A 26,475-nucleotide genomic window follows, 5' to 3' on the forward strand; every position below is an offset into this window, starting at 1 on the left:
CTCTAACCGAACTCCTCAAGAAAGATAAAAAGTTCGAGTGGACCCCACAGTGCGAGTTCAGCTTTCAGGAACTGAAAAGACGCCTGACATCTGCCCCCGTACTCGTACCACCAGATTTTTCTAAGGACTTTGTTATCTATTGCGACGCCTCGCGACAAGGACTAGGTTGCATACTCATGCAAGACCGTCATGTGATTGCCTACGCTTCCCGACAGTTGCGTCCACATGAGGATAATTATCCCACACATGATCTAGAGCTTGCAGCCGTAGTCCATGCACTCAAAACATGGCGACATTACCTTCTCGGTAATCGTTGCGAGATTTTCACCGACCACCAGAGTCTGAAATACATCTTCACCCAACCGGATTTGAATCTCAGGCAAAGACGTTGGGTCGAGTTGATCTCAGACTACGACTTAGGAATTACTTACACCCCGGGCAAAGCCAACGTCATGGCTGATGCGCTAAGCCGTAAATCCTATTGTAACAACTTGATGTTACAACAAAGTCAACCACTTCTCCACGAGGAATTCTGTAAGCTTAACCTTCACATTGTTCCTCAAGGATTTCTATCCACCCTGGTGGCGAAACCTACCCTTACGGATCAGATCATCAAAGCTCAGAAGGTAGATCCGGGAATCTCCCGTATTAAGAGAAACATCAAGAAAGGAGTTGCGGATTGTTTCTCCGTTGATGACCAAGGTGTTGTGTTCTTTGGAGACCGCCTAGTGGTTCCCAAGGTACGCAACCTGAGGCGATTGATCCTTAAGGAAGCTCATGAATCTCCTCTCACCATTCATCCCGGTAGTACTAAAATGTATCAAGACCTACGCCAGAGGTTTTGGTGGACTAGGATGAAGAGAGAAATTGCTCAATACATTGCTAATTGCGACGTCTGCCGTCGTGTTAAAGCAGAGCATCAACGGCCTGCTGGCACCCTTCAGCCTCTGGCTATTCCTGAATGGAAATGGGATAAAATCGGTATGGATTTCATTACCGGGTTTCCCAGGACCAAGAGGGGAATAATGCTATCTTCGTTGTTGTCGATCGTCTTTCCAAAGTAGCCCACTTCCTACCTGTTCGTGAGAGTATAACCGCTAGCCAGCTAGCAGACTTGTACATCTCCCGAATAGTGTCTCTTCATGGTGTTCCATTGGAAATTAACTCAGACCGTGGAAGTCTCTTCACCTCTCGATTTTGGGAAAGTTTCCAAAATGCTATGGGAACTCGTCTCTCTTTTAGCACCGCCTTTCACCCTCAATCAAGTGGTCAGGTAGAACGAGTTAATCAAATTCTGGAGGATATGCTCCGAGCTTCTGTCATCTCTTTCGGCATGGATTGGGAGAAATGCCTTCCATTCGCCGAGTTCGCTTATAACAATAGTTACCAAGCTAGCTTGGGCAAAGCCCCTTTCGAGGTTCTCTATGGACGAAAATGTCGAACGCCTCTTAACTGGTCAGAAACCGGGGAAAGACAACTCTTTGGCCCGGATATGATCCAGGAAGCAGAAGAGCAGGTTCGCATTATTCGTGAGAAATTGAAAACAGCCCAATCTCGCCAAAAGAGCCATTATGATCGCAAACATAAGGCTATGACTTTTGAGGTTGACGAGAAGGCTTACCTTCGGGTGACTCCTTTAAAGGGAACCCATCGATTCGGTATCAAAGGCAAATTGGCCCCTCGCTACATTGGACCCTTTCGCATTCTTGCCAAGCGAGGAGAAGTTGCCTACCAATTGGAACTACCTCCGCATCTTTCCAAGGTTCATGACGTCTTCCACGTTTCCCAACTCAGGCGTTGCTTCTCGGATCCTATCCGTGGAGTGGACCACGAAACGCTTGATCTCCAAGATAATCTCACATATCGGGAGTATCCCGTTCGAATCCTTGATCAAGCCGAGCGTACCACTCGACGCCAAAACATCAAGTTTCTCAAAGTTCAATGGTCACACCATTCCGAGAAAGAAGCTACTTGGGAAAGGGAGGATCGTCTTCGACTTGAGTACCCCACCTTCTTCCCAACGGATCCTAAATCTCGGGACGAGATTCTTTTGAGTGGGGGTGAGTTGTCACATCCTAGCTAGTTCATGCATTAGAGTGTTGCATCATGTCTACATTTCACAGAAAACCTGAAATGGGGATGCCAGAAACCCCCAGCACCTCCCTGGAACAACTAGGGTTTACTAAAATTCTTTCCAATGAACCTGAAATGCCCTCCATAAATGTTCACCACCTTTGGTCTTGGTTAAAACCTCTGCCAAAAATGGTTTCATATTTTTGGAGGCCATCTTGGATTTTTGCACAAGCCATAAGTATTTGCATTTGGGCATTTTAAATGCTATAAATATTTTCAAATGCCCAAATAATCTTGAAAGTATTTTTTAGGCTGTTGGGAATAATCTCAAAGGTGCCTCAGAATATTTTCAGGATTTTTCCAAATGAAATAGTATTTTTACTATTTCAAAACACAGTACAGAAATAAATAAAAAGAGAAAAGAACAGAAGGCAGAGAAACTTACCTGGCAGCCCACCTGGCGGCCCAGCACTGTGCTGGCCCGCGCCAGTCAGCTGCCTGCTCTCGCCAGAGCAGGCAGAGAGGTGATGCCGGCGAGCGTGAGCTCGCCACGGCGCCAGCTGCTTGCCGCCCTCGCCGCGGATGAGCTGGCCGACCTCCCTCGACGCGCCCCGAGCCCCTGGACATCGCCATTCTCCCCCATCGCCTCTCCCTCGCCTTCTCCCCACCATGGCCGACGCCGCCGCAGACACCTCATCGGAGTAACCGCGGCCACCGTCGACCTCGCGCCGTACTACCGTATCCTACAGCACCGCCGTCGCCCACTCCTTCGAGCAAGCTGAGCCCCAAGCGCTCGTTTGCCCCGAAGCTCCGTCACCGACCTCGCCTTCGCCGCTCACCGTCGGAGATCCCCTCCGCCGTCGCCACTGCTACAGCTCGTCTCCGACCTCGCCGCCTGCTCCGTCGCAACCGCCGTGAGCATGGCCACCTTCCCATCCTCTCCTCTCTCTCTCTCGAGCTCTGTAGCTACCGCACGAAGCTCACCCGTACGCGCCGCCGCACGAGCTCGTCGCCGACGAGGCTCCGGCCATCCAACGGCCACACCACCGTAGCCATTAGCTTCACCGCAACGCCAGGAACCCGTAGCACCCTCGCACGTTCCTCGCCGTGCTCTCTAGCTACGGTTTCAACCACGCCCGTACCCCGGCAGCCGCACGGCTCGTCGCCGGCGTCGATTCCGGCGACCCCGAGCTCCACTACCACCACCAGTCGACGCGGTTCGCCCCCAGCTACACGTAGGTACTCTCCGCCGTCCTTTTGGTCGCCGGAGGGGGATCCCGCACTCCACCGCCGCGTCTGGACGTCGCCGGCGGCTAAACGCCGGCGAGTCAACGTGGTTTGACCACAGGTTGACCCCCCCAGGGTCACTGACAAGTGGGGCCCGCCTGCTAATTAATCTGAGTTAGAGATTAAAACTAATCCTAATTAACTAATTACCTAACAGTGACACTGACACAGGGGACCCACACGTCAGGTTTGACCTGGACGACCCCGTTGACCTGCTGACGTCACACTGACGTCAGGCTGACGCAGTAAAGCATTTACTGGAATTATTCTTATATTGGAAATTCCAGAAATTATCACAAACTTCAAAAAATCATAGAAAATAATCTATAGCTCAGAATGAAAAGATTTATATATGAAAAATGATCAGAAAAATCCATTCTATCCATCTGTACTGGTTTCATGCATGATTAAGCAAGTTAACCTACTGTTTTATACAGAACAAGATAAAGCACTAATATGGGCCATTTATGAACTTGGAATTTGAATCTTTGATTCAAATTAGTCCAAACCCATCTGGTCTTAGTTGCATTAGCCCAATACATCCATTTTGCCATGTCTCATGCATGCATCATATTGTTGCACTTGCTTGGTGTTGATTGTGCTTCGATGTGTTCATTGTGGTAGGTCCTGCCTCCGAGGATATTCACGAGTATCCAACTGAAGGGCAGTATCCCACCACCACTCCGTCAGGCAAGCAACCCATTGATCATTTCGATACAAACCCATCTTCTCGCTTCTGCTCTCGTTTACTGCATTAAGACAACGCGATTCAAACTGCTGTGTGTTGCGGTAGTTGAACCCACTTTCCTTTGCATGACCTGTCATTGCCACAGTAACTAGATGAAACCCACTAGCATGTGTAGGAGTTGATTGAGCCATGTTGTGTTCCTACAATGCTATGCTTGCTATGCTTAGAGTTGTGTCAGGTCTGGCTCATCAGGGTGATGAACTAGAGTGAAAGTGTGTGTGTCGGTAAAGAGAGTGAAGTGTTGAATACGATTTGGTAAAGGTATCGATGGGAGGCCATGTAGGAGTACATGGTGGGTTGTTTCATTGAGACCGTCCCTAAGAACTGAGATCTGTATGCGTGATTTAAGATTCAGCTACTACCACACATTGGGCCCGAAACCAATGGACCCCCTCGGCTTCTTAATCACCCTTGTCCTCTGTCCAGGAGTTGCACGTAGTTTCTGGTGTTTGTAGTAAGCTGGAGGCCGTGGACAGCGCTGACCAAGGGGTGGGCTGTGATGCGGTAGGCTCGTGGCACGGTGTACCGAGTCGCCCGTTTGGTGTCCGGGAACCCTGCACACATCGTTCGGGGCCGTATGTGGAAACCTCGGCCGGACTCCCTGCGGATGGAACCTGAATAGGCGATAAACCTGGACTAGAGACTCGAGTGTTTAGGTAGGCTGTGGCCGACACCCACGTTGGGCTTCCGCTTGAAGGTTGCCGAGTACACGTCGTGTAGCGACGATAAGTGGTGAGAGCGTGTGTGACGAAGTACACCCCTGCAGGGTATGAAACTATTCGAATAGCCGCGTCCGCGGTAAAGGACTACTTGGTCGCTTATGCAGTTCATAGACAAGTAAATGGATACTACTAAAAGCCTCAAGATAAGTGTGAGTACCGCGGATGGCCCTCTCGTTGGATGACGAGGGAGGATCCACGGTGGAGTATTGAGATGGTGATTAGTGGACTCGTGTGCGAAAACTATTTCACAAGTGGTGTATCGTAGGATAGCTTAGCCAAGAGTCAAAGCTGGCTTGCTGCAATAACCCCACTACCTTCTTGAGAATGAACATGTATAGTAGGATCTGTTGTAAGACTTGCTGAGTACCTTTGTACTCATGTTGCTTTAATTACTGTTTTCAGACGACAACACCGCCCCTTCTGACGGGTTCTACGTAGAACTCGACGACGACGAGTGACGCGCCACCCAGGTGGTGATCTAGGCTTGTGAAGGGCCTATGTAGATAGACAGGCTTCGTCAAGCCTTCTTTCTTTCTAGTGTCTGTACCCAGACAGTTTGCTTCCGCATGTGCTTGTATGATTGTATGACTTGAGTGTCGGGTCATGTGACCCCTATCTGTATGAACAAGTTATGTAAGGCTCTCCGGAGCCCTTTAAATAAAGTACTTGAGTTGTAGAGTTTTGTTGTGATGCCATGTTGTATTTGCACATATCGAGCATATTGTGTGTATGTTTGAAATGCTTGGTATGTGTGGGATCCGACAATCTAGTTGTTTATCCTTGGCAGCCTCTCTTATGGGGAAATGTAGTCTAGTGCCTCCTTGAGCCACAGTAGTCCGCTACAGCCCGGTTCACCGGAGTCCTGCTAGCCCAGCACTACTGCTCTGGACACCTGACTGGCCGGCATGTGATTCATATCGTTCCTGTGTCTGTCCCTTCGGGGAAATGTCACGCGGTGACATCCGGAGTCCTGCCTAGCCTGCTACAGCCCGGGTTCCCGGAGTCCTGTTAGCCCAGTGCTACAGCCCGGATTCACACGCTGCTGACCGACACGTTCGATGTTGATTCATGTATGCCTGTCCCCATACGTTAGTGCCGCTTTGGGTTCACGACTAGCCATGTCGGCCCGGGTTCTCTGTCATGTGGATGCTAGCGACATTATCATATACGTGAGCCAAAAGGCGCAAACGGTCCCGGGCCATGGTAAGGCGACACCCGTGGGAGTACCGTGCGTGAGGCCGCAATGTTATATGAGGTGTTACAGGCTAGATCGGTGTGACTTGGAATCGGGGTCCTGACAGAATGCCAGAAGCTTGGCGCCACTTCATCCATCTGGCTTTGATTCGATGGTTCACATCTTCATCAATACCCCCATCCCCCTCCAGCATTGACCCCAAATACCGAAAGGTGTCCTTCTGGGGAACCACCTGGCCATCAAGGCTAACCTCCTCCTCCTCACACCTAGTAGTACTGAAACCGCACATCATGTACTCGGTTTTAGTTCTACTAAGCCTAAACCCTTTCGATTCCAAGGTTTGTCTCCATAACTCTAACTTCCTAGTTACCCCTGTCCGACTATCGTCAACTAGCACCACATCATCTGCAAAGAGCATACACCATGGGATATCTCCTTGTATATCCCTTGTGACCTCATCCATCACCAATGAAAAAAGATAAGGGCTCAAAGCTGACCCCTGATGCAGTCCTATCTTAATCGGGAAGTCGTCAGTGTCGACATCACTTATTCGAACACTTGTCACAACATTATCATACATGTCCTTGATGAGGGTAATGTACTTTGTTGGGACTTTGTGTTTCTCCAAGGCCCACCACATAACATTTCGTGGTATCTTATCATAGGCCTTCTCCAAGTCAATGAACACCATATGCAAGTCCTTCTTTTGCTCCCTATATCTCTCCATAAGTTGTCGTACCAAGAAAATGGCTTCCATGGTCGACCTCCCAGGCATGAAACCAAACTGATTTTTGGTCACGCTTGTCATTCTTCTTAAGCGGTGCTCAATGACTCTCTCCCATAGCTTCATTGTATGGCTCATCAGCTTAATTCCACGGTAATTAGTACAACTCTGAACATCCCCCTTGTTCTTGAAGATTGGTACTAATATACTCCGTCTCCATTCTTCTGGCATTTTGTTTGCCCGAAAAATGAGGTTGAAAAGCTTGGTTAGTCATACTATCGCTATGTCCCCGAGACCTTTCCACACCTAAATGGGGATACAATCAGGGCCCATCGCCTTGCCTCCTTTCACCCTTCTTAAAGCCTCCTTGACCTCAGACTCCTGGATTCACCGCACAAAACGCATGCTGGTCTCATCAAAGGAGTCATCCAGTTCAATGGTAGAACTCTCATTCTCCCCATTGAAAAACTTGTCGAAGTACTCCCGCCATCTATGCTTAATCTCCTCGTCCTTCACCAAGAGTTGGCCTGCTCCGTCCTTGATGCATTTGACTTGGCCAATGTCCCTCGTCTTCCTCTCTCGGATCTTGGCCATCTTATAGATGTCCCTTTCGCCTTCCTTTCATGTCTAACCGTTGGTAGAGGTCCTCATATGCCCGACCCCTTGCTTCACCAACAGCTCACTTTGTAGCCTTCTTCGCCATCTTGTACTTCTCTATGTTGTCTGCACTCCTATCCAGGTATAGGCGTCTGAAGCAATCTTTCTTCTCTTTAATCGCCTTCTAGACATCATCATTCCACCATCAGGTATCCTTATCTTCGCTTCTCCTTCCCCTGGACAATCCAAACTTCTCCGAGGCCACCTTACAAATGCAAGTCGCCATCTTCATCCACATATTGTCCGCATCCCTTCCTTCCTCCCAAGGGCCCTCCTTAATGACCCTCTCCTTGAACGCCTGAGCTACCTCCCCCTTGAGCTTCCACCACTTCGTTCTAGCGACTTTGGCACGCTTATCCCGCTGGACATGAATCCAAAAGCGAAAGTCGGCAACCACCAGCTTATGCTGGGGTACAACACTCTCTCTAGGTATCACCTTACAGTCTAGGCACGCACGCCTATCTTCTCTTCTCGAGAGGATGAAATCAATCTGGCTAGAGTGTTGGCCACTACTAAAAGTCACCAGATGTGATTCTCTCTTTCTAAAGAGGGTGTTAGCTACAATCATGTTGTAGGCTAGAGCAAAGCTTAAGACATCTTATCCTTCTTGATTCCTGATGCCATAGCCAAAGTCCCCATCCGCCCCTTCAAAACATGTGTTAGATGTACCCACGTGGCCATTGAGGTCTCCTCCTATGAAGAGCTCCTCACCAATCGGTACACTCCTAACCATGTCTTCCAGGCCTTCCCAGAACTCCCTCTTGGTGTTCTCATTGTGGCCTACTTGTAGGGCATACGCGCTGATAACATTGAGAACCAAGTCCTCAACTACCAACTTGACCAGGATAATCCGGTCCCCACGTCTCTTGACGTCTACCACTCCATACTTGAGGCTCTTGTTGATCAAGATGCCTACGCCATTTCTGTTTGCAGTCGTCCCCGTGTACCACAGCTTGAAGCCGGTATCCTCACCTCCTTCGCCTTCTGTCCTCTCCATTTGGTTTCTTGGACGCAAAGGATATCAACACCTCTCCTCACCGCTGCATCAACTAGCTTCCGAAGCTTCCCTGTCAGAGACCCTATGTTCCAGCTATCTAAGCGAATTCTCCTAGGCTCGGCTAGCTTCCTTACCCTTCGCACTCGTCGAGTTAAATGTGAAGACCCTTGCTCATTTTCCACTACATCAGAGAGGGGTTGCCCTCTCTGATTTCTGTTGGGGATCGTAGCAGAAATTTAAAATTTTCTACGCATCACCAAGATCAATCTATGAAGTCATCTAGCAATGAGAGAGATGAGTGCATCTACATACCCTTGTAGATCGCGAGCGGAAGTGTTCAAGTGAACGGGGTTGATGGAGTCGTACTCGTCGTGATCCAAATCACCGATGATCCTAGCGCCGAACGGACGGCACCTCCACGTTCAACACACGTACGGTTGGGAGAGACGTCTCCTCCTTCTTGATCCAGCAAGGGGAAGGAGAGGTTGATGGAGATCCAGCAGCACGACGGCGTGGTGGCCTGGTGGAAGCAGCGGGGATCTTGGCAGGGCTTCGCCAAGCTCAGTGAGAGGGAGAGGTGTTACGGGGGGAGAGGGAGGCGCCAGGGGCTTGGGTGCGCAGCCCTCCCTCCCCCCTCTTTATATAGGGGCCCTGGGGTGGGCGCCGGCCCCTAGAGATCCAATCTCAAGGGGGGGCGGTGGCCAAGGGGGGAACTTGCCCCCCAAGTCAGGTGGGGCGCCCCCACCCCCAGGGTTTCCAACCCTAGGCGCAGGGGAGCCCATGGGGGGCGCACCAGCCCACCAGGGGCTGGTTCCCTTCCCACTTCAGCCCATGGGGCCCTCCGGGATAGGTGGCCCCACCCAGTGGACCCCCGGGACCCTTCCGGTGGTCCCGGTACAATACCGGTGACCCCCGAAACTTTCCCGGTGGTCGAAACTGGACTTCCTATATACAAATCTTTACCTCCAGACCATTCTGGAACTCCTCGTGATGTCCGGGATCTCATCCGGGACTCCGAACAACTTTCGGGTTACCGCATACTAATATCTCTATAACCCTAGCGTCACCGAACCTTAAGTGTGTAGACCCTACGGGTTCGGGAGACACGCAGACATGACCGAGACGACTCTCTGGTCAATAACCAACAGCGGGATCTGGATACCCATGTTGGCTCCCACATGCTCCTCGATGATCTCATCGGATGAACCACGATGTCGAGGATTCAAGTATCCCGTATACAATTCCCTTTGTCAATCGGTACTTTACTTGCCCGAGATTCGATCGTCGGTATCCCAATACCTCATTCAATCTCGTTACCGGCAAGTCACTTTACTCGTACCGTAAAGCATGATCCCGTGACCAATCACTTGGTCACATTGAGCTCATTATGATGATGCATTAACGAGTGGGCCCAGAGATACCTCTCCGTCATACGGAGTGACAAATCCCAGTCTCGATCTGTGCCAACCCAACAGACACTTTCGGAGATACCTGTAGTGCACCTTTATAGCCACCCAGTTACGTTGTGACGTTTGGTACACCCAAAGCATTCCTACGATATCCGAGAGTTGCACGATCTCATGGTCTAAGGAAATGATACTTGACATTAGAAAAGCTTTAGCAAACGAACTACACGATCTAGTGCTATGCTTAGGATTGGGTCTTGTGCATCACATCATTCTCCCAATGATGTGATCCCATTATCAATGACATCCAATGTCCATGGTCAGGAAACCGTAACCATCTATTGATCAACGAGCTAGTTAACTAGAGGCTCACTAGGGACATGTGGTCTATGTGTTCACACATGTATTACGATTTCCGGATAACACAATTATAGCATGAACAATAGACAATTATCATGAACAAGGAAATATAATAATAACCATTTTATTATTGCCTCTAGGGCATATTTCCAATAGTCTCCCACTTGCACTAGAGTCAATAATCTAGTTACATTGTGATGAATCGTACGCCCATAGAGTTCTGGTGTTGATCATGTTTCGCTCGTGGAAGAGGTTTAGTCAACGGATCTGCGACATTCAAATCCGTATGCACTTTACAAATATCTATGTCTCCATTTTGAACATTTTCACGAATGGAGTTGAAGCGACGCTTGATGTGCCTGGCCTTCTTATGAAACCTGGGCTCCTTGGCAAGGGCAATAGCTCCAGTGTTGTCACAGAAGAGAGTCATCGGCCCCGATGCATTGGGAATAACTCCTAGGTCGGCAATGAACTCCTTCATCCAGATTGCTTCATGTGCTGCCTCCGAGGCTGCCATGTACTCCGCTTCACATGTAGATCCCGCCACGACGCTTTGCTTGCAACTGCACCAGCTGACTGCCCCACCATTCAAAATATACACGTATCCGGTTTGTGACTTAGAGTCATCCAGATCTGTGTCGAAGCTAGCATCGACGTAACCCTTTACGACGAGCTCTTCGTCACCTCCATAAACGAGAAACATATCCTTAGTCCTTTTCAGGTACTTCAGGATATTCTTGACCGCTGTCCAGTGTTCCATGCCGGGATTACTTTGGTACCTTCCTACCAAACTTACGGCAAGGTTTACATCAGGTCTGGTACATAGCATGGCATACATAATAGACCCTATGGCCGAGGCATAGGGGACGACACTCATCTTTTCTCTATCTTCTGCCGTGGTCGGGCATTGAGCCGTGCTCAATCTCACACCTTGCAATACAGGCAAGAACCCCTTCTTGGACTGATCCATATTGAACTTCTTCAATATCTTGTCAAGGTATGTGCTTTGTGAAAGACCTATGAGGCGTCTCGATCTATCTCTATAGATCTTGATGCCTAATATGTAAGCAGCTTCTCCAAGGTCCTTCATTGAAAAACACTTATTCAGGTAGGCCTTTATACTTTCCAAGAATTCTATATCATTTCCCATCAATAGTATGTCATCCACATATAATGAGAGAAATGCTACAGAGCTCCCACTCACTTTCTTGTAAACACAGGCTTCTCCATAAGTCTGCGTAAATCCAAACGCTTTGATCATCTCATCAAAGCGAATGTTCCAACTCCGAGATGCTTGCACCAGCCCATAGATTGAGCGCTGGAGCTTGCATACTTTTTCAGCATTCTTAGGATCGACAAAACCTTCCGGCTGCATCATATACAATTCTTCCTTAAGGAAGCCGTTAAGGAATGCCGTTTTGACGTCCATTTGCCATATCTCATAATCGTAGAATGCGGCAATTGCTAACATGATTCGAACGGACTTCAGCTTCGCTACGGGTGAGAAGGTCTCATCGTAGTCAACACCTTGAACTTGTCGATAACCCTTAGCGACAAGTCGAGCTTTATAGATGGTAACATTTCCATCCGCGTCCGTCTTCTTCTTAAAGATCCATTTATTTTCTATCGCTCGCCGATCATCGGGCAAGTCTGTCAAAGTCCATACTTTGTTTTCATACATGGATCCTATCTCGGATTGCATGGCTTCAAGCCGTTTGTTGGAATCTGGACCCGCCATTGCTTCTTCATAGTTCGAAGGTTCACCGTTGTCCAACAACATGATTTCCAGAACAGGGTTTCCGTACCACTCTGGTGCGGAACGTGTCCTTGTGGACCTACGAAGTTCAGTGGTAACTTAATCATGATCGTCATCATCAACTTCCTCTCTAGTCGGTGTAGGCACCACAGAAACATTTTCTTGTGCTGTGCTACTTTCTGGTTCGAGAGGGGTCATCTCATCAAGTTCCACTTTCCTCCCACTTACTTCTTTCGAGAGAAACTCTTTCTCCAGAAAGGACCCGTTCTTGGCAACGAAGATCTTGCCTTCGGATCTGAGGTAGAAGGTATACCCAATGGTTTCGAGCTTTTCAGGTTGAAGTTTCTTGACATAACCATCGCATCCCCAAACTTTAAGAAACGACAGCTTAGGTTTCTTTCCAAACCATAATTCATACGGTGTCGTCTCAACGGATTTCGACGGAGCCCTATTTAAAGTGAATGCGGCAGTCTCTAAAGCATAACCCCAGAATGATAGCGGTAGATCGGTAAGAGACATCATAGATCGCACCATATCCAATAGAGTGCGATTACGACATTCGGATACACCATTACGCTGAGGTGTTCTAGGCGGCGTGAGTTGTGAAACAATTCCACATTTCCTTAAGTGTGTGCCAAATTCGTGACTCAAATATTCCCCTCCACGATCTGATTGTAAGAACTTTATTTTCCTGTCACGTTGATTCTCAGCCTCACTCTGAAATTCCTTGAACTTTTCAAAGGTCTCAGACTTGTGTTTCATTAAGTAGACATACCCATATCTACTCAAGTCATCAGTGAGGGTGAGAACATAACGATAGCCACCGCGAGCCTCAACGCTCATTGGACCGCACACATCAGTATGTATGATTTCCAATAAGTTGGTTGCTCGCTCCATTGTTCCGGAGAACGGAGTCTTGGTCATTTTGCCAATGAGGCATGGTTCGCACGTGTCAAATGATTAATAATCAAGAGACTCCAAAAGTCCATCTGCATGGAGTTTCTTCATGCGTTTGACACCAATGTGACCAAGGCGGCAGTGCCACAAGTATGTGGGACTATCATTATCAACCTTACATTTCTTGGCATTCATACTATGAATATGTGTAACATCACGTTCGAGATTCATTAAGAATAAACCATTGACCAGCGGGGCATGACCATAAAACATATCTCTCATATAAATAGAACAACCATTATTCTCGGATTTAAATGAGTAGCCATCTCGCATTAAACGAGATCCAGATACAATGTTCATGCTCAAAGCTGGCACTAAATAACAATTATTGAGGTTTAAAACTAATCCCGTAGGTAAATGTAGAGGTAGCGTGCCGACGGCGATCACATCGACCTTGGAACCATTCCCGACGCGCATCGTCACCTCGTCCTTCGCCAGTCTCCGCTTATTCCACAGCTCCTGCTTTGAGTTACAAATATGAGCAACCGCACCGGTATCAAATACCCAGGAGCTACTACGAGCGCTGGTTAGGTACACATCAATAACATGTATATCACATATACCTTTGGTATTGCCGGCCTTCTTATCCGCTAAGTACTTGGGGCAGTTCCGCTTCCAGTGACCGTTTCCCTTGCAATAAAAGCACTCAGTCTCAGGCTTAGGTCCATTCTTTGTCTTCTTCCTGGCAGCTTACTTACCGGGCGCGGCAACTCCCTTGCCGTCTTTCTTGAAGTTCTTCTTACCCTTGCCTTTCTTGAACTTAGTGGTTTTATTCACCATCAACACTTGATGTTCCTTTTTGATCTCCACCTCCGCTGATTTCAGCATTGAATATACCTCAGGAATGGTCTTTTCCATCCCCTGCATATTGAAGTTCATCACAAAGCTCTTGTAGCTAGGTGGGAGCGACTGAAGGATTCTGTCAATGACCGCGTCATCCGGGAGATTAACTCTCAGCTGAGACAAGCGGTTGTGCAACCCAGACATTTTGAGTATGTGCTCGCTGACGGAACTATTCTCCTCCATCTTACAACTGTAGAACTTGTCGGAGACTTCATATCTCTCGACCCGGGCATGAGCTTGGAAAACCATTTTCAGCTCTTGGAACATCTCATATGCTCCGTGCTGCTCAAAACGCTTTTGGAGCCCCGGTTCTAAGCTGTAAAGCATGCCGCACTGAACCAGGGATTAATCATCACTACGCGACTGCCAGGTGTTCAGAACGTCTTGAGTTACTGGGAAAACAGGTGCATCACCTAGCGGTGCTTCAAGGACATATGCTTTCTTGGCAGCTATGAGGATAATCCTCAGGTTATGGACCCAGTCCGTATAGTTGCTACCATCGTCTTTCAGCTTGGTTTTCTCTAGGAACGCGTTGAAGTTGAGGGCAACATTAGCGTGGGCCATTTGATCTACAAGACATATTGTAAAGGTTTTTAGACTAAGTTCATGATAATTAGGTTCATCAAATCAAATTATTAACGAACTCCCACTCAGACAGACATCCCTCTAGTCATCTAAGTGATACATGATCCGAGTCAACTAGGCCGTGTCCGATCATCACGTGAGACAGACTAGTCATCATCGGTGAACATCTTCATGTTGATCGTATCTGCTATACGACTCACGTTCGACCTTTCGGTCTCTTGTGTTCCGAGGCCATGTCTGTACATGCTAGGCTCGTCAAGTCAACCTAAGTGTATTGCGTGTGTAAATCTGGCTTACACCCATTGTATGCGAACGTTAGAACCTATCACACCCGATCATCACGTGGTGCTTCGAAACAACAAACTTTCGCAACGGTGCACAGTTAGGGGGAACACTTTCTTGAAATTTTAGCGAGGGATCATCTTATTTATGCGATGCTCCTCGATGATCTCATCGGATGAACCACGATGTCGAGGATTCAAGTAATCCCGTATACAATTCCCTTTGTCAATCGATACCCATGTTTCCAACCTCTCCGTCATACGGAGTGACAAATCCCAGTCTCGATCTGTGCCAACCCAACAGACACTTTCGGAGATACCTGTAGTGCACCTTTATAGCCACCCAGTTACGTTGTGACGTTTGGTACACCCAAAGCATTTCTACGGTATCCGGGAGTTGCACGATCTCATGGTCTAAGGAAATGATACTTGACATTAGAAAAGCTTTAGCAAACGAACTACACGATCTAGTGCTATGCTTAGGATTGGGTCTTGTCCATCACATCATTCTCCCAATGATGTGATCCCGTTATCAATGACATCCAATGTCCATGGTCAGGAAACCGTAACCATCTATTGATCAACGAGCTAGTTAACTAGAGGCTCACTAGGGACATGTTATGGTCTATGTGTTCACACATGTATTACGATTTCCGGATAACACAATTATAGCATGAACAATAGACAATTATCATGAACAAGGAAATATAATAATAACCATTTTATTATTGCCTCTAGGGCATATTTCCAACAATTTCTTATAAAGAAATCAAATGGTCTGTTAGAAGACTCAAACTATAGCCGCAAAGAATCCAGAAGAACTCAAATTATAGCCATCTTACATCATTGCGATATGAGGATCCCCAACACAAACCCAACATAAACCGAGATTATGCAACATCAAACAGGAGGCCAAGCCAGCTGCTAGAAACCCTCTAGATTCCAAACCAGAAACTAAAAGATAACAATTCAAACACAGAGTAGCTACAAGGGATAAGAAAACAATGCAAAAAGGAGCATCGGTATGGTGTGGATGAACGACTATGAAAATGTCAATAGCGAAGGAGACGCGCAGAGTCTTTTTCAACGATCAGCAATCCGAAGCACTCCGGATCTCCATCCCTGCAACGCACGAGCTTTTGTAGCCCCCTGCATCCAGCATGACTTATCTGCTGATGCTCAAGTAGTATATGTTTTTTGGTTGAACATTTTCCACTTTCAATATGGACAAATGCTCTGAAAGGGAAAGAAAATCTTGCTGTTCCGTGTGAGTTTTAGCTAATCATGATCCGCAACTACCGTTCTACTGATTGCACACGTACTACACCGAGGCAGATTATGACGTGGCCGGAGAGAAGTGTACTACCGTTCCGACAATTTGTACCATTGTACCTTTCGATGCTTCGTTATTATGTCACCGGATGGATATATACTCGGGCTTCGGTTTCATCATGCCGTGTCACGGGTAGCATGCAACCTCTATCTGATTATCTTGGCATGTCCTGATCGTCTGCTGATGCACACGGTACTTTGGCAGTACATAAAGACACCATTTGGTGGTTACAACTTACAAGGCAACATGTGGCTGCATATGGTCGGCAATCTGCGTGTACATGGAGGAAGTACCTAGATTAGTATATATGTTTGATTGATGATGGAAGGGAAGATGATTTTTAAAAGCATAGAGAAATGCATCTCGTGACCACGGGGAAGGGTGTAACCAGCCGGTTGAGTGGCTCCCTCCATCCACATGTGAACCGGTAGGGCCCAAGCTAGGTTGCCAATCACGGCTCCTCGTCCGCTTCTCCACCCGTCGATCATCTCCATTCCTTCCTTCCTTCCTTCCTTCTTCCTTTTGATCTCGAGTGGTACACCAAGAAGACGCTACGTACTGTAGCACTTAAGCCGCTGGCCTATAAATTCGCAAGCTCCCCAACGGCATTTACCACCAGAGTAGGGCCTTCGATCAGTAACCAGCGAGACCAGCAAGCAAGCCAGCCATGGCAGCGACCTCCTCCTCCTCCTCCTACGCCGTTGCGGTCGTTCTCATCTGCCTGCTCGCCGCCGATGGCTCCTGCGGCTGCCCTGGACCCACACCTGCCCCCACACCTATACCTGCCCCCACACTTACACCTCCACCTGCCCCCGCTAGCCCCAGCCCCGTCCCCGTTACACCTCCACCTGCGCCCGTTACCCCTAGCCCAGGCTCCGGCTCCGGCTCCGGCAGCACCAACGGCTCCTCCGGCGGCTGGCTGGACGCGAGGGCCACCTGGTACGGCGCACCCGATGGCGCTGGCCCGGACGACAACGGTGGCGCGTGCGGGTTCAAGAACGTGAACCTGCCTCCGTTCAACGCCATGACGTCGTGCGGCAACGAGCCGCTCTTCAAGGACGGCAAGGGATGCGGCTCCTGCTACCAGGTCCGAGTCATAGCCGGCATTGCAGTTGCTTCACACTGACAGTAGAGTGTTGACGGGTCTTTGATCGTCGTGTTGCATTGTGTTTGCGTGCAGATAAGGTGCGTGGGCAAGGCTCACCCGGCGTGCTCGGGCGTCCCCGAGACAGTGATCATCACAGACATGAACTACTACCCCGTCGCCCGCTACCACTTCGACCTCAGCGGCACCGCCTTCGGCGCCATGGCCAAGGACGGCCGCAACGACGAGCTCCGCCACGCCGGCATCATCGACATGCAGTTCAAGAGGGTGCCGTGCCAGTACCCGGGGCTGTCGGTGACGTTCCACGTGGAGAAGGGGTCGAACCCGAACTACCTGGCCATCCTGGTGGAGTACGGGAACGGCGACGGCGACGTGGCGCAGGTGGACCTCATGGACGGCGGCGAGCCGACGGGGGCCTGGAGGCCGATGAGGCACTCGTGGGGCTCCATCTGGCGCCTGGACACGCGCCGCCCGCTGCGGGGGCCCTTCTCGCTGCGCGTCACCAACGGCTCTGGCAGGTCGCTCGTCGCCGACCAGGTCATCCCCGCCGACTGGCAGGCCGACGCCGTGTACAGCTCCGACGTCCAGTTCGATGATTGATCGCGTTTGATGATCCATGGAAGGCATGCACGTCCATGCATGCATGCATGCATTTGTTGTGCCAAGCTATATAGCTGAGACGTCCCTTGTGACGTCCCTTGTGCGTCAGTGCGTGTCCTCGTCGTGTGCTAGCTATGTACTGTACGTGTTATCATTTATCGTGTCCCACTATCCTTGTACATATACATACGTGACAACTTTAGTTTGTGGGATTTGAAGGAGGAGTGTAGTGACCAGACCTCAAAGAGTCTGTGCTTCTGTGCACCAGTGTCATCCCTGGATCAATAATGCTGACACGCACAGTACAAATGAAGGATTTATAACAGAGTAACAATCACACACTTATTACAACGAGTATCTCAAAAGAGAAATAAGTATGATAAATATGGCTTAAGGCCATCTAAATACAATAACAGCGGAAGACTTGGAAGATAAGTGAGTCCATCAACTCCAACGGCATCACTGAGTATAATACCACGACCTAAGGCACCTTACTCGTTGTCTGAAAAGTCTGCAACATGAAATGTTGCAGCCCGAAACGGGTCAGCACATGGAATATGCTGGCAAAATAACACATAGAGAGTAATGAATAGAATGATGCTATCACTACATGCATATTTGGCTGGTGGAAAGCTCTATGGTTACTGTTTTGCAAAAAGCCAATTTTTCCCTACTGCAAAGGAATAAATTTTATTTAACTATCATGATGGTTGTTAAACATGGTTGACAGCATCTCAATCCCATTTAAGTTATCATCATTAACCCAACAAAATTAATTAAAGTAACATAGTGATGAGATTCACATGAAAATCCAGATACTAGATACTCAAAACGTCCATAACCGGGGACACGGCTAACCATGATTAGATTGTACACTCTGCAGAGGTTTGTGCACTTTTCCCCACAAGACTCGATCACCTCCGCTTGATTCCCGCACTACATGATGTTTGAGAAACGGATGACCGAGACACAGTCTTTCCGAAGAGGTCCCCTTAACCGATAGATAGGCCGATACACCTACAATCCCCTACATCTGCTAGCCCATCATGAAAAGGTTTCCCACAACTTACTCGACTATGCTAGAGCCCATAATAGCTTGCGGCTGCACACGGAAGTTTCTAGCATGAATAATCTCATGATCCCTTTGAACCTGGGTGGCGGTCCAAAAAGAAACAGGCAATCCTGGAATACCCAGGTACCTCAATCCACCCAGATGTGAGTTTTAGTTGCCACCTTAAGTTTAACCATATATTAACAATCTCACATCTGTCATGGATACACTCAAACCCAATCCACGTCAACTAGCATAGCATAGCAATATAAGCAAACGTAGAAGTAACTCCCAAGGATTGATAATAAAACAGGTAATAGGTACTACCTCAACTACTTCCCAATACCCACAATTTAATTAGATCCTAACCATGCAATGTTTGAGGGTTGATCTAATGCATAAAACTGGGTAGTACAAATGTATGATCAAAGTGTTACTTGCCTTGCTGATGATCCGTGAAACTTAGAGATAAGTAGCAAGCGGCGCACTCCGGGTACTCTATCGCAAACAAACAAGCATACAATAAGCACTCATAAAATGCACAGTTAAAAACTCAAATAAAAGATCTAACCAGAAAGTTCAACTTAAGAACTCCAGTTTGCAAAAAGAAACAAATCGAACGAAGCAACGAAAGTCAAACGGCGAAAGAAACAAACTTCGTTTACTAATCTGGATCTAGGTCAAATTTTACAGTAGAAAAAACTTGTTTGAGTAGGTTAAACGGAAAGAGAATTTCGAGACGAAACTCTAGGCGCTTGAATCGCCTGATTCCGATAAACGAGCGAAAAGTTAAATTAAATCGAAAAACATATCAGAAATCACGATTCTGGAAAATCGCGGATAATCCGACGAAAATAAAACTGACGAACAGTTAAACGAACGGACGTTCGTTAGCTACGACTAACCGACGAACACGTTCGTTAAAACGAACGGATCGGTGAACGTTCACTAACTAACTAAACCGAAAAAAATAAACCGATCTATAAAAAAATTAGGGTTTTGAAAAAAATAAATAAACCGAACGGTTTTAAAAAAAAACGGGCGGTTCGGACGGCGGCGGCGGCTGACCTTCGGCGAGGCTCGGGATGGGCTCCGGCGGGGCTGGACGGGGCGGCGAGGTGCGGCGGGGTGCGGGCGTCGTCGGGGGCGGCGAGGGGCGACGTCGGCGGCGGCGTACGGGCTCCGGGGCGGCGTCTCCTTCGGGCGGCGGGGTCGGCTCCGGCGTCGGCGGCTTCGGGTCGAGGGCGGGGTGAGGGAGGGCGGCGGGGCTGGGGTATTTAAGAGGGGGGGGGGTGCTGCTGCCTTGGGGAGGCGGCGGCGGCGACGTGTCCGACCAGGACACGGGCGGCGGCGGCGACGTGTCCGACCAGGACACGGGCGGCGGCGGCTGGCGTGCTCGGGAGGGAGACGGAGGCCCGGGGCTGGGCTGGGCCGCGCGGGGGAGCTGGGCCGTCGGCTGGGCTTCGGCCCAGTCGGCGCGCTCCCGATTTTTTTTATTTTTAATATCGCCAAACCAAAAAAAATCATAGAAAAATAAATAAAAATCCAAAAATGTCAAAACAAATTTTTACAGTCTAATTAAAATAATTAGAACGAGATGAACATTTTCTTGGCCCAAAATTGCAGTTTTGAAAACGTGCAATTTTTCTAATGCAATTAAAATTGCAAATAAAATCCGAATAAAATTAAATATTTGATTTTAATAATTTTCCTCCAATATTTCAATTATTTTGGAGAAGTCATATTTTCTCCTCTCATTTATTTTAATATGAAATATTTTTTCGGAGAGAAAAATAATTAAAACCAAAAATCCTCGTTTCACTATTTGATAAAAATCAAATATGAAAACCGGGAAAATCCCCAACTCTCTCCAAGGGTCCTTGAGTTGCTTAGGATTTCGAGGATTTGCCAAAATGCAATAAAATATGCTATGCAATGATGATCTAATGTATAACATTCCAAATTGAAAATTTGGGATGTTACAAGGAGGCTGGTATATATACCATACGTTTACGCTCAAGGAAAAAAAAGAATGTTTGTAATATCTACTATATTATATACACAAGTTTACTATATACACTAATGTCAAAAACGTTCTTATATTATGAGACGGATGGAGTATATTACTTTAGTTAGATGTAATAAGGTGCTAAATTTTGGGTCAGTCAATTCCTTCATGGGCTGATGCCCAGTTAGGTATGCCACCGAGCCGAGCTATATCTATATATGCTTATTCTTGCATATTATAAAATGAAAATCGCTCAACTGGCTGAAAGTCTTCTCTATGCAACACGTGTCCTTGTGGGTTCCACGCACTCTTCACCTCCCTTAATTTCCGAAACAACGCCCAACTCCAACATCTTCTTCCCCACATCTCTCTCTCTCTCTCTCTAACATAGATTGGCGTGGGCACGGCTGACCCTGGGGCGTTGCGTCCTCGTGCAGGAAGAGGCGGATGCGGCCGTCATCTGTGGATGGGAGAAAGAGTGTGGCACGAATGATGGCGCGGGGGAGGGCGGAGTTCCGCGCCACTGGTGAAAGGCCTAACGCTTCCTTGCAAGTCGCACGCAGTGGCGGCTTGCCGGATCTGGCCTTTGCGTTGCACATCGGAGTCGACGCAGCCGAGGCACTGGAAGGCGGTGTCATCGCTGGAGAAGATGATCTTGACGGCGGTGGATTTTTCCAGTTATCCACCGGTGGACGTGTAGTTTTGCCCTTATAAAAATGCGCAATTTCTGTGTAAACGGCATGCAAAGTTTCCATTATGTTTTTTCTTTTTCCTTTTCTTTTTCTTGAAGGGTAATACTAATGACCCTAATTCATTCTTACTTAGAAAACTTCATTATGTTGATTTTCTTTTAGTTTTGTTTCATTTTAAAGAGTAATACTATTGCCAATAATTCATTCATCCTAAGAAAATTTCATTATTTTGATTTTTATTTTGATTTTATTTTTCTTGAAGGTTAATATCATTGCCACAAATTCATTCTTTCATAGAAAAATAATTATTTTGATTTTTTAGTTTTTTTTCTTTCTTCTTTAAAGGTAACGCCACTAATTCTTTCCTTCTTAGGAAATTTCTTTTTTAATGAAACTTCGACTATCATCTCCTTATACTTTGATATTATAAAAACTGCCATTTGTGTGTAAATTATGTGCAAATTTTATCATTATTTGTTTTAGTATTTATTTTAAGGGTAATACCAATGCCACTAATTTATTCTTTCTTAGGAAATTTCTTTCTTGCAAAATTCTATTATTACATGCTTATACTTCCATATTATAGGAAAGCACAATTTTTCTGTAAACTGGTGTAATTTTGTCATTATTTGTTTTAGTTATTTTATTTTTTCTTAAAAGATAATACCAATGCCACTAGCTAATTCATTCTTCCTTTGGAAAAAAACTTTATTTTGATTTTTTTAGTTTGCTTTTCATTATTTTTCTTCTCTAAGGGTAATAACAATATCACTATTGTCGACTACTCCCTTCATTTATTTTTACTTTACACATAAATTTTGTCTTAAGTTAAACTTCGTCAAGTTTGATTACATTAGAGAAAAAAATATCAATATTACTGCGTCACAGAATTAATTTTCATATTTTATATCTTTTGTATTATAGATGTTGATATATTGTAATATAAAAATGGTCAGACTTTATGAAAATTTACTTAAGACAAATTTATATGCAGAGTAAAAAAGAAATGGGGGGAGGAAGCGGCGTTTTGGCTCCCGGGCTCGTCTATTCAAAAAATTCTTTTTTTTTGTGGTGAAAGATGCGTGAGTGCGTGATGTCGGTGCCAAATTTTATCATGTTTGGACATCTGAGTAGCTCGCAGAAAAAAAAACTTGGAGTGTGTAAGAAACTTTACTGTTTTTGCCACGAGCTCCTCAAATGTCTAAGCACGATGAAATTTGACATGGATATCACACACGAGTATCTTTCAACAAAAGACTCAATTTTTTTTAATATTTTACTATTTTGTGAAATTTACTGTTCACCAGGAGTAGATGTACCCGGGTTCGGAAATGAATATTCGACGAAGGGAGCTACCTTGCTGAATATACCGGATACCATTATTTACAGACTTTGGCAATATATATATTCTAGGAGTATATTTTTAGGGTGTGTGTAGGTCTCAGTCGACTGAGACTTAACCAAGTCTCACTCAAGTGATATAGTATATGAGAAGAAAAAGAAAAAACTGAAAAGAAATTTTTGTACGAATCTTAATGCAAGATCAATGAAATATAACATCGACTGAGACATAACGAAGTCTAAGTCGACTGAGACGTAGCAAAACTGATATTTTTATTCCAAACATTCATAAGCCTGTTACGATGGAGACAGAGAGCGCGCACCCAGCCTAACTTTAACTCTGGATCAGCTGTTCATCACCTGCCTCCTCTTGATCCTGGCCGTGAAGCCGTTCTTCATGTGGAGAACAATGGAGATCTTGGGCTGGACGACGTGCCCCGGCACGGCCTCCACCTCGAAGTTTCTCACCACGGCGGCCGCCACGGCCTTGAGCTGCACGAAGGCCATGTCCTTGCCCAGGCAGGTCCGCGGCCCGGCGTTGAAGGAGGCGAACTTGTACGACGGCACGTACCGCGGCTTGCCGTCCTCCCCGATCCACCGCTCCGGCCGGAACTCCCGGCAGTCCATGCCCCAGACGGCCTCCATCCTCCCCATCGCGTACAGCGACACAAGGATCTTGTCCCCTGGCCGCACCTCGTGCCCGCTCGGCAGCGCCTCGGCGGCCACCACGCCCTTGTGCTCAAACGGCACCGGCGGGTACAGCCGGAGCGACTCGCACAGGGCCGCGTGCAGGTACACCAGCCGGCCGAGCTCGTCCGGGTCGAAGGTCACCATGCCGTCCAGGGTGGTGGTGGTGGTGGTCTTGATGGTGTCGAGCTCTGCGAGGATCTTGGACACCACGCCCGGGTTCCTGGTGAGGAGGTAGAAGAACCAGGTCAGCGCCGACCCGGTCGTGTCCCGGCCGGCGATCATAAGGTTCATGGTCGTGTCGCGGAGGAATACGTCGACAACCGTGCCGCTGCCGGCGTCGCCATCGTCGTCGTCGATGTAGGAAGAGAGCAGGTCCGCCGAGTCCTCGATCCCACCCGTGGCCTTCACCGCCTCCCGCCGCTTGGCGATCGTGTCGCCGATGAACCGGTCGATGTCGCGCCACGCCACCGCCATCTTCCGCTCGTACCCGAGCCCGAGCCGCCGCACCAGCTTCCACCACGACAGCGGGAGCAAGTTGCGGACGAGGAGAAAATCCATGGCGTCATCTATGGCGCGCACGAACGGCACCTCCGGGAAGCCGACGGCCAGGCAGCCAGGGTCAACTCCTAAGACCGGCGTGGTCGTGGTGTCGAACGTGAGCCGGCGATGCGGGCTAGCAGCGGGAGCAGGTCGCATTCGACCTTGCGGCGGCTGCAGCTGGATACGAAGGCTCGGAACCGAGGCCCGGACATAAGCAGCTGCGCCTTGGCACGCTGACGGCGCCAGGAGTCGCCGTCGGCGTTGAAGATACCACCGCCGAAAATGTCCATGATATGGGCGAACTCGGGGCCCTTGGGGTAGTTGGGGAAGTTGGAGGTGAAGACGTGGCGAACGTTGGCCGGATCGGCGGTGATGAAGAGCTGCATTCCCGAGCGCGGCGGGCCGGCGAGGCGGAAGCTGAGCGGGCTGGCGACGAGGACGGAGGTGACCCAGTCGTGGAGGCGCGGTAGGTTGCCGAGGAGCGCTGGGAGCGTGGAGGCGCGGTAGGTTGCCGAGGAGCGCTGGGAGCATGCCCACGAGCGGCCAGTCCAGCGGGAGAGCTGGGTTCTTGCGCTTGGACCTGATGTGGAAGTAGTAGAAGACGACGAAGCAGAGCAAGGCGAAAGTAAGCCCGAGGAAGGAGACGGGCGCCATTGCTGCAGCGTTGCACGCTCACACCTGCACCGGCAACCGAATAGGTCGAGGTGGAGGAGCGTGGCAGCCGCCAATGGTGGTGTAGAGTTGAAAGCCTCTGCCAACTTGCCAAGTGCCAACATCCATTTAGGGACTGGACTATGGTACACGATCAGTCCACGTCGCCATACGGTACGGTGTACCATAGATAGTTCCTTCCAATTGAAGACTGCCCATCATAGCTAGTTCTGTCGGGTGCGATTGTTGGTGCTGCACGTGAATGCGGAGATCACATTTTGGTTTCCACGAGGATTTTTCTCTGGTCCACATTTTTTTCGCCGAACCGGTTATCGGAAAATACCGGAAATTTCTGTTTCAGAATTACTAAATCACACCTAGATGATTTTTAACAATGTCTCGTCTAAGTTTGTCACCGTCAAATCTTCTTTTGCTGTAAAACTCGCGCAAAGCTTTGATTGTTATCGCGGGCGTTGCTCGTCCCGGTCAGTTGCTTGTTTGGGCGTGTGTTGTGCGGTTGGTTGTTTTGTTTGTTTGTTTGTTTGTGGGTGCTTTGCAAGAGACCGTACAGATAGTCGCTTCCCCTTTCATTTTCTGCCGCTTCCCTTCACAGTAAAAACCAAAGAGTTAATGTTTGAATTGTGCATTTAAAATAAACTTTATGTTCGAACTATGTAATTTCGTAACCAATAAATGTTATTTACGTGATGTCCACGTGTATGACATACGTGCATGAATTTATATGAATTTAGGGGTATGGATTTGACGTGTGTGGCTGTCGGGCACATCATACGAGGGCCATTTAGTATTGTCCACAAATCTGCCAGGGAGCCAGATTTCTGAAATCCGGCAACGGCGAACAATTGCAAAGCGCTTCTAATACTCAGTAGGGCCACGAACAATTGCAAAAAGCTTTTAAAGCACAAGAATGCTCTTTCCATATCTCCCTAAACCTCTTCATCTTCAATTCAAATGGCTCGGTTCAACTTGATTGTACAAAATGAAATGAAAGAACAAAAAAAAAACTAGGATTCCATCGAACACTAGCGGTGGTGCTGCACCGGACGGCTGGTGACATTTACGACAAACTAGCGGGCGTGCAGCGATGCATGGGAAGACCTACAACGATGCCTAACCACGGTCAGATGCGGCGGCCGCCAACGAGGAACAAGATTTGAGAGATCCAATGAATCGATTAAGGGGACGACGACGGTGTTTCACCTTGATTCCGGCGACAGCGATGGCCAAAGAAGAGCTCAGACTCGGGCAGAAGGGCAGCGAGGGCCAAGGGAGGTGGTGATGTAGCGGCAAGGGCGGTGGATGGGCGTCAGGAGGTGCACCAACGAAGAAGCAATGGGGATGGGGATGTCTGAGAGAGGCCGGGAATTTTACTCCGCACGGTAGCGGCCAAGCATATTTAGGCTCCCACCAGGAGGCGGAGTAATTTTTTTACTCCACTATTCATTTTACTCCTCTATAGCCTTTTAGGGGATCAGCTAGAGTTGCTCTAAGTACCCAACGACTGGCAAATTAGTTTCTTTCACTTCATCACAGAAGCAAAAATGCACTCATATCTAAAGTTCTCAAAACAAAAGCTTTTAAAAAAGTTTAAAACAACGATTCCCAAAACCTACCAAAAATGTGCGGCGTGCCACCGCGCACATACTAGCTTTTTTTTAGGATCGCGCACATACTAGCTAGTCGCCTGACGCATGCGGGCGCCGGCCCCTGGGCCGGTACAGTTGTGCACCCCGGTTTTACTGTTTTTTTATTTTTCTTCTCATTATTCCGTTAGGGTTTTGGGTTTCCAAAGGGTTTTCACGCTCTTTTATTTTTCTCTGGTTTCTTTATGTTTTTGATAGTTTTTTCTTTT

General features: G+C 48.0%; 2 protein-coding genes across 2 annotated transcripts; one reads left to right on the top strand and one right to left on the bottom strand.

Annotated features, from left to right (window-relative positions):
* The first annotated feature begins 16,544 nt into the window (after positions 1–16,544).
* Positions 16,545–17,947, top strand: LOC123075584 (expansin-B7). The gene is made up of 2 exons (XM_044498153.1): positions 16,545–17,011; positions 17,105–17,947. Exons 1-2 carry the CDS (start codon positions 16,592–16,594, stop codon positions 17,627–17,629), a joined length of 945 nt encoding a protein of 314 aa, XP_044354088.1. The 5' UTR covers positions 16,545–16,591; the 3' UTR covers positions 17,630–17,947.
* A 5,048-nt stretch (positions 17,948–22,995) lies between these two features.
* Positions 22,996–24,692, bottom strand: LOC123075585 (noroxomaritidine synthase-like). The gene has a single exon (XM_044498154.1). It carries the CDS (start codon positions 24,603–24,605, stop codon positions 23,067–23,069), a length of 1,539 nt encoding a protein of 512 aa, XP_044354089.1. The 5' UTR covers positions 24,606–24,692; the 3' UTR covers positions 22,996–23,066.
* Positions 24,693–26,475: the final 1,783 nt, after the last annotated feature.

This window comes from Triticum aestivum, chromosome 3D (assembly GCF_018294505.1).
Source record: "Triticum aestivum cultivar Chinese Spring chromosome 3D, IWGSC CS RefSeq v2.1, whole genome shotgun sequence".
Classification (NCBI taxonomy): Eukaryota; Viridiplantae; Streptophyta; class Magnoliopsida; order Poales; family Poaceae; genus Triticum; species Triticum aestivum.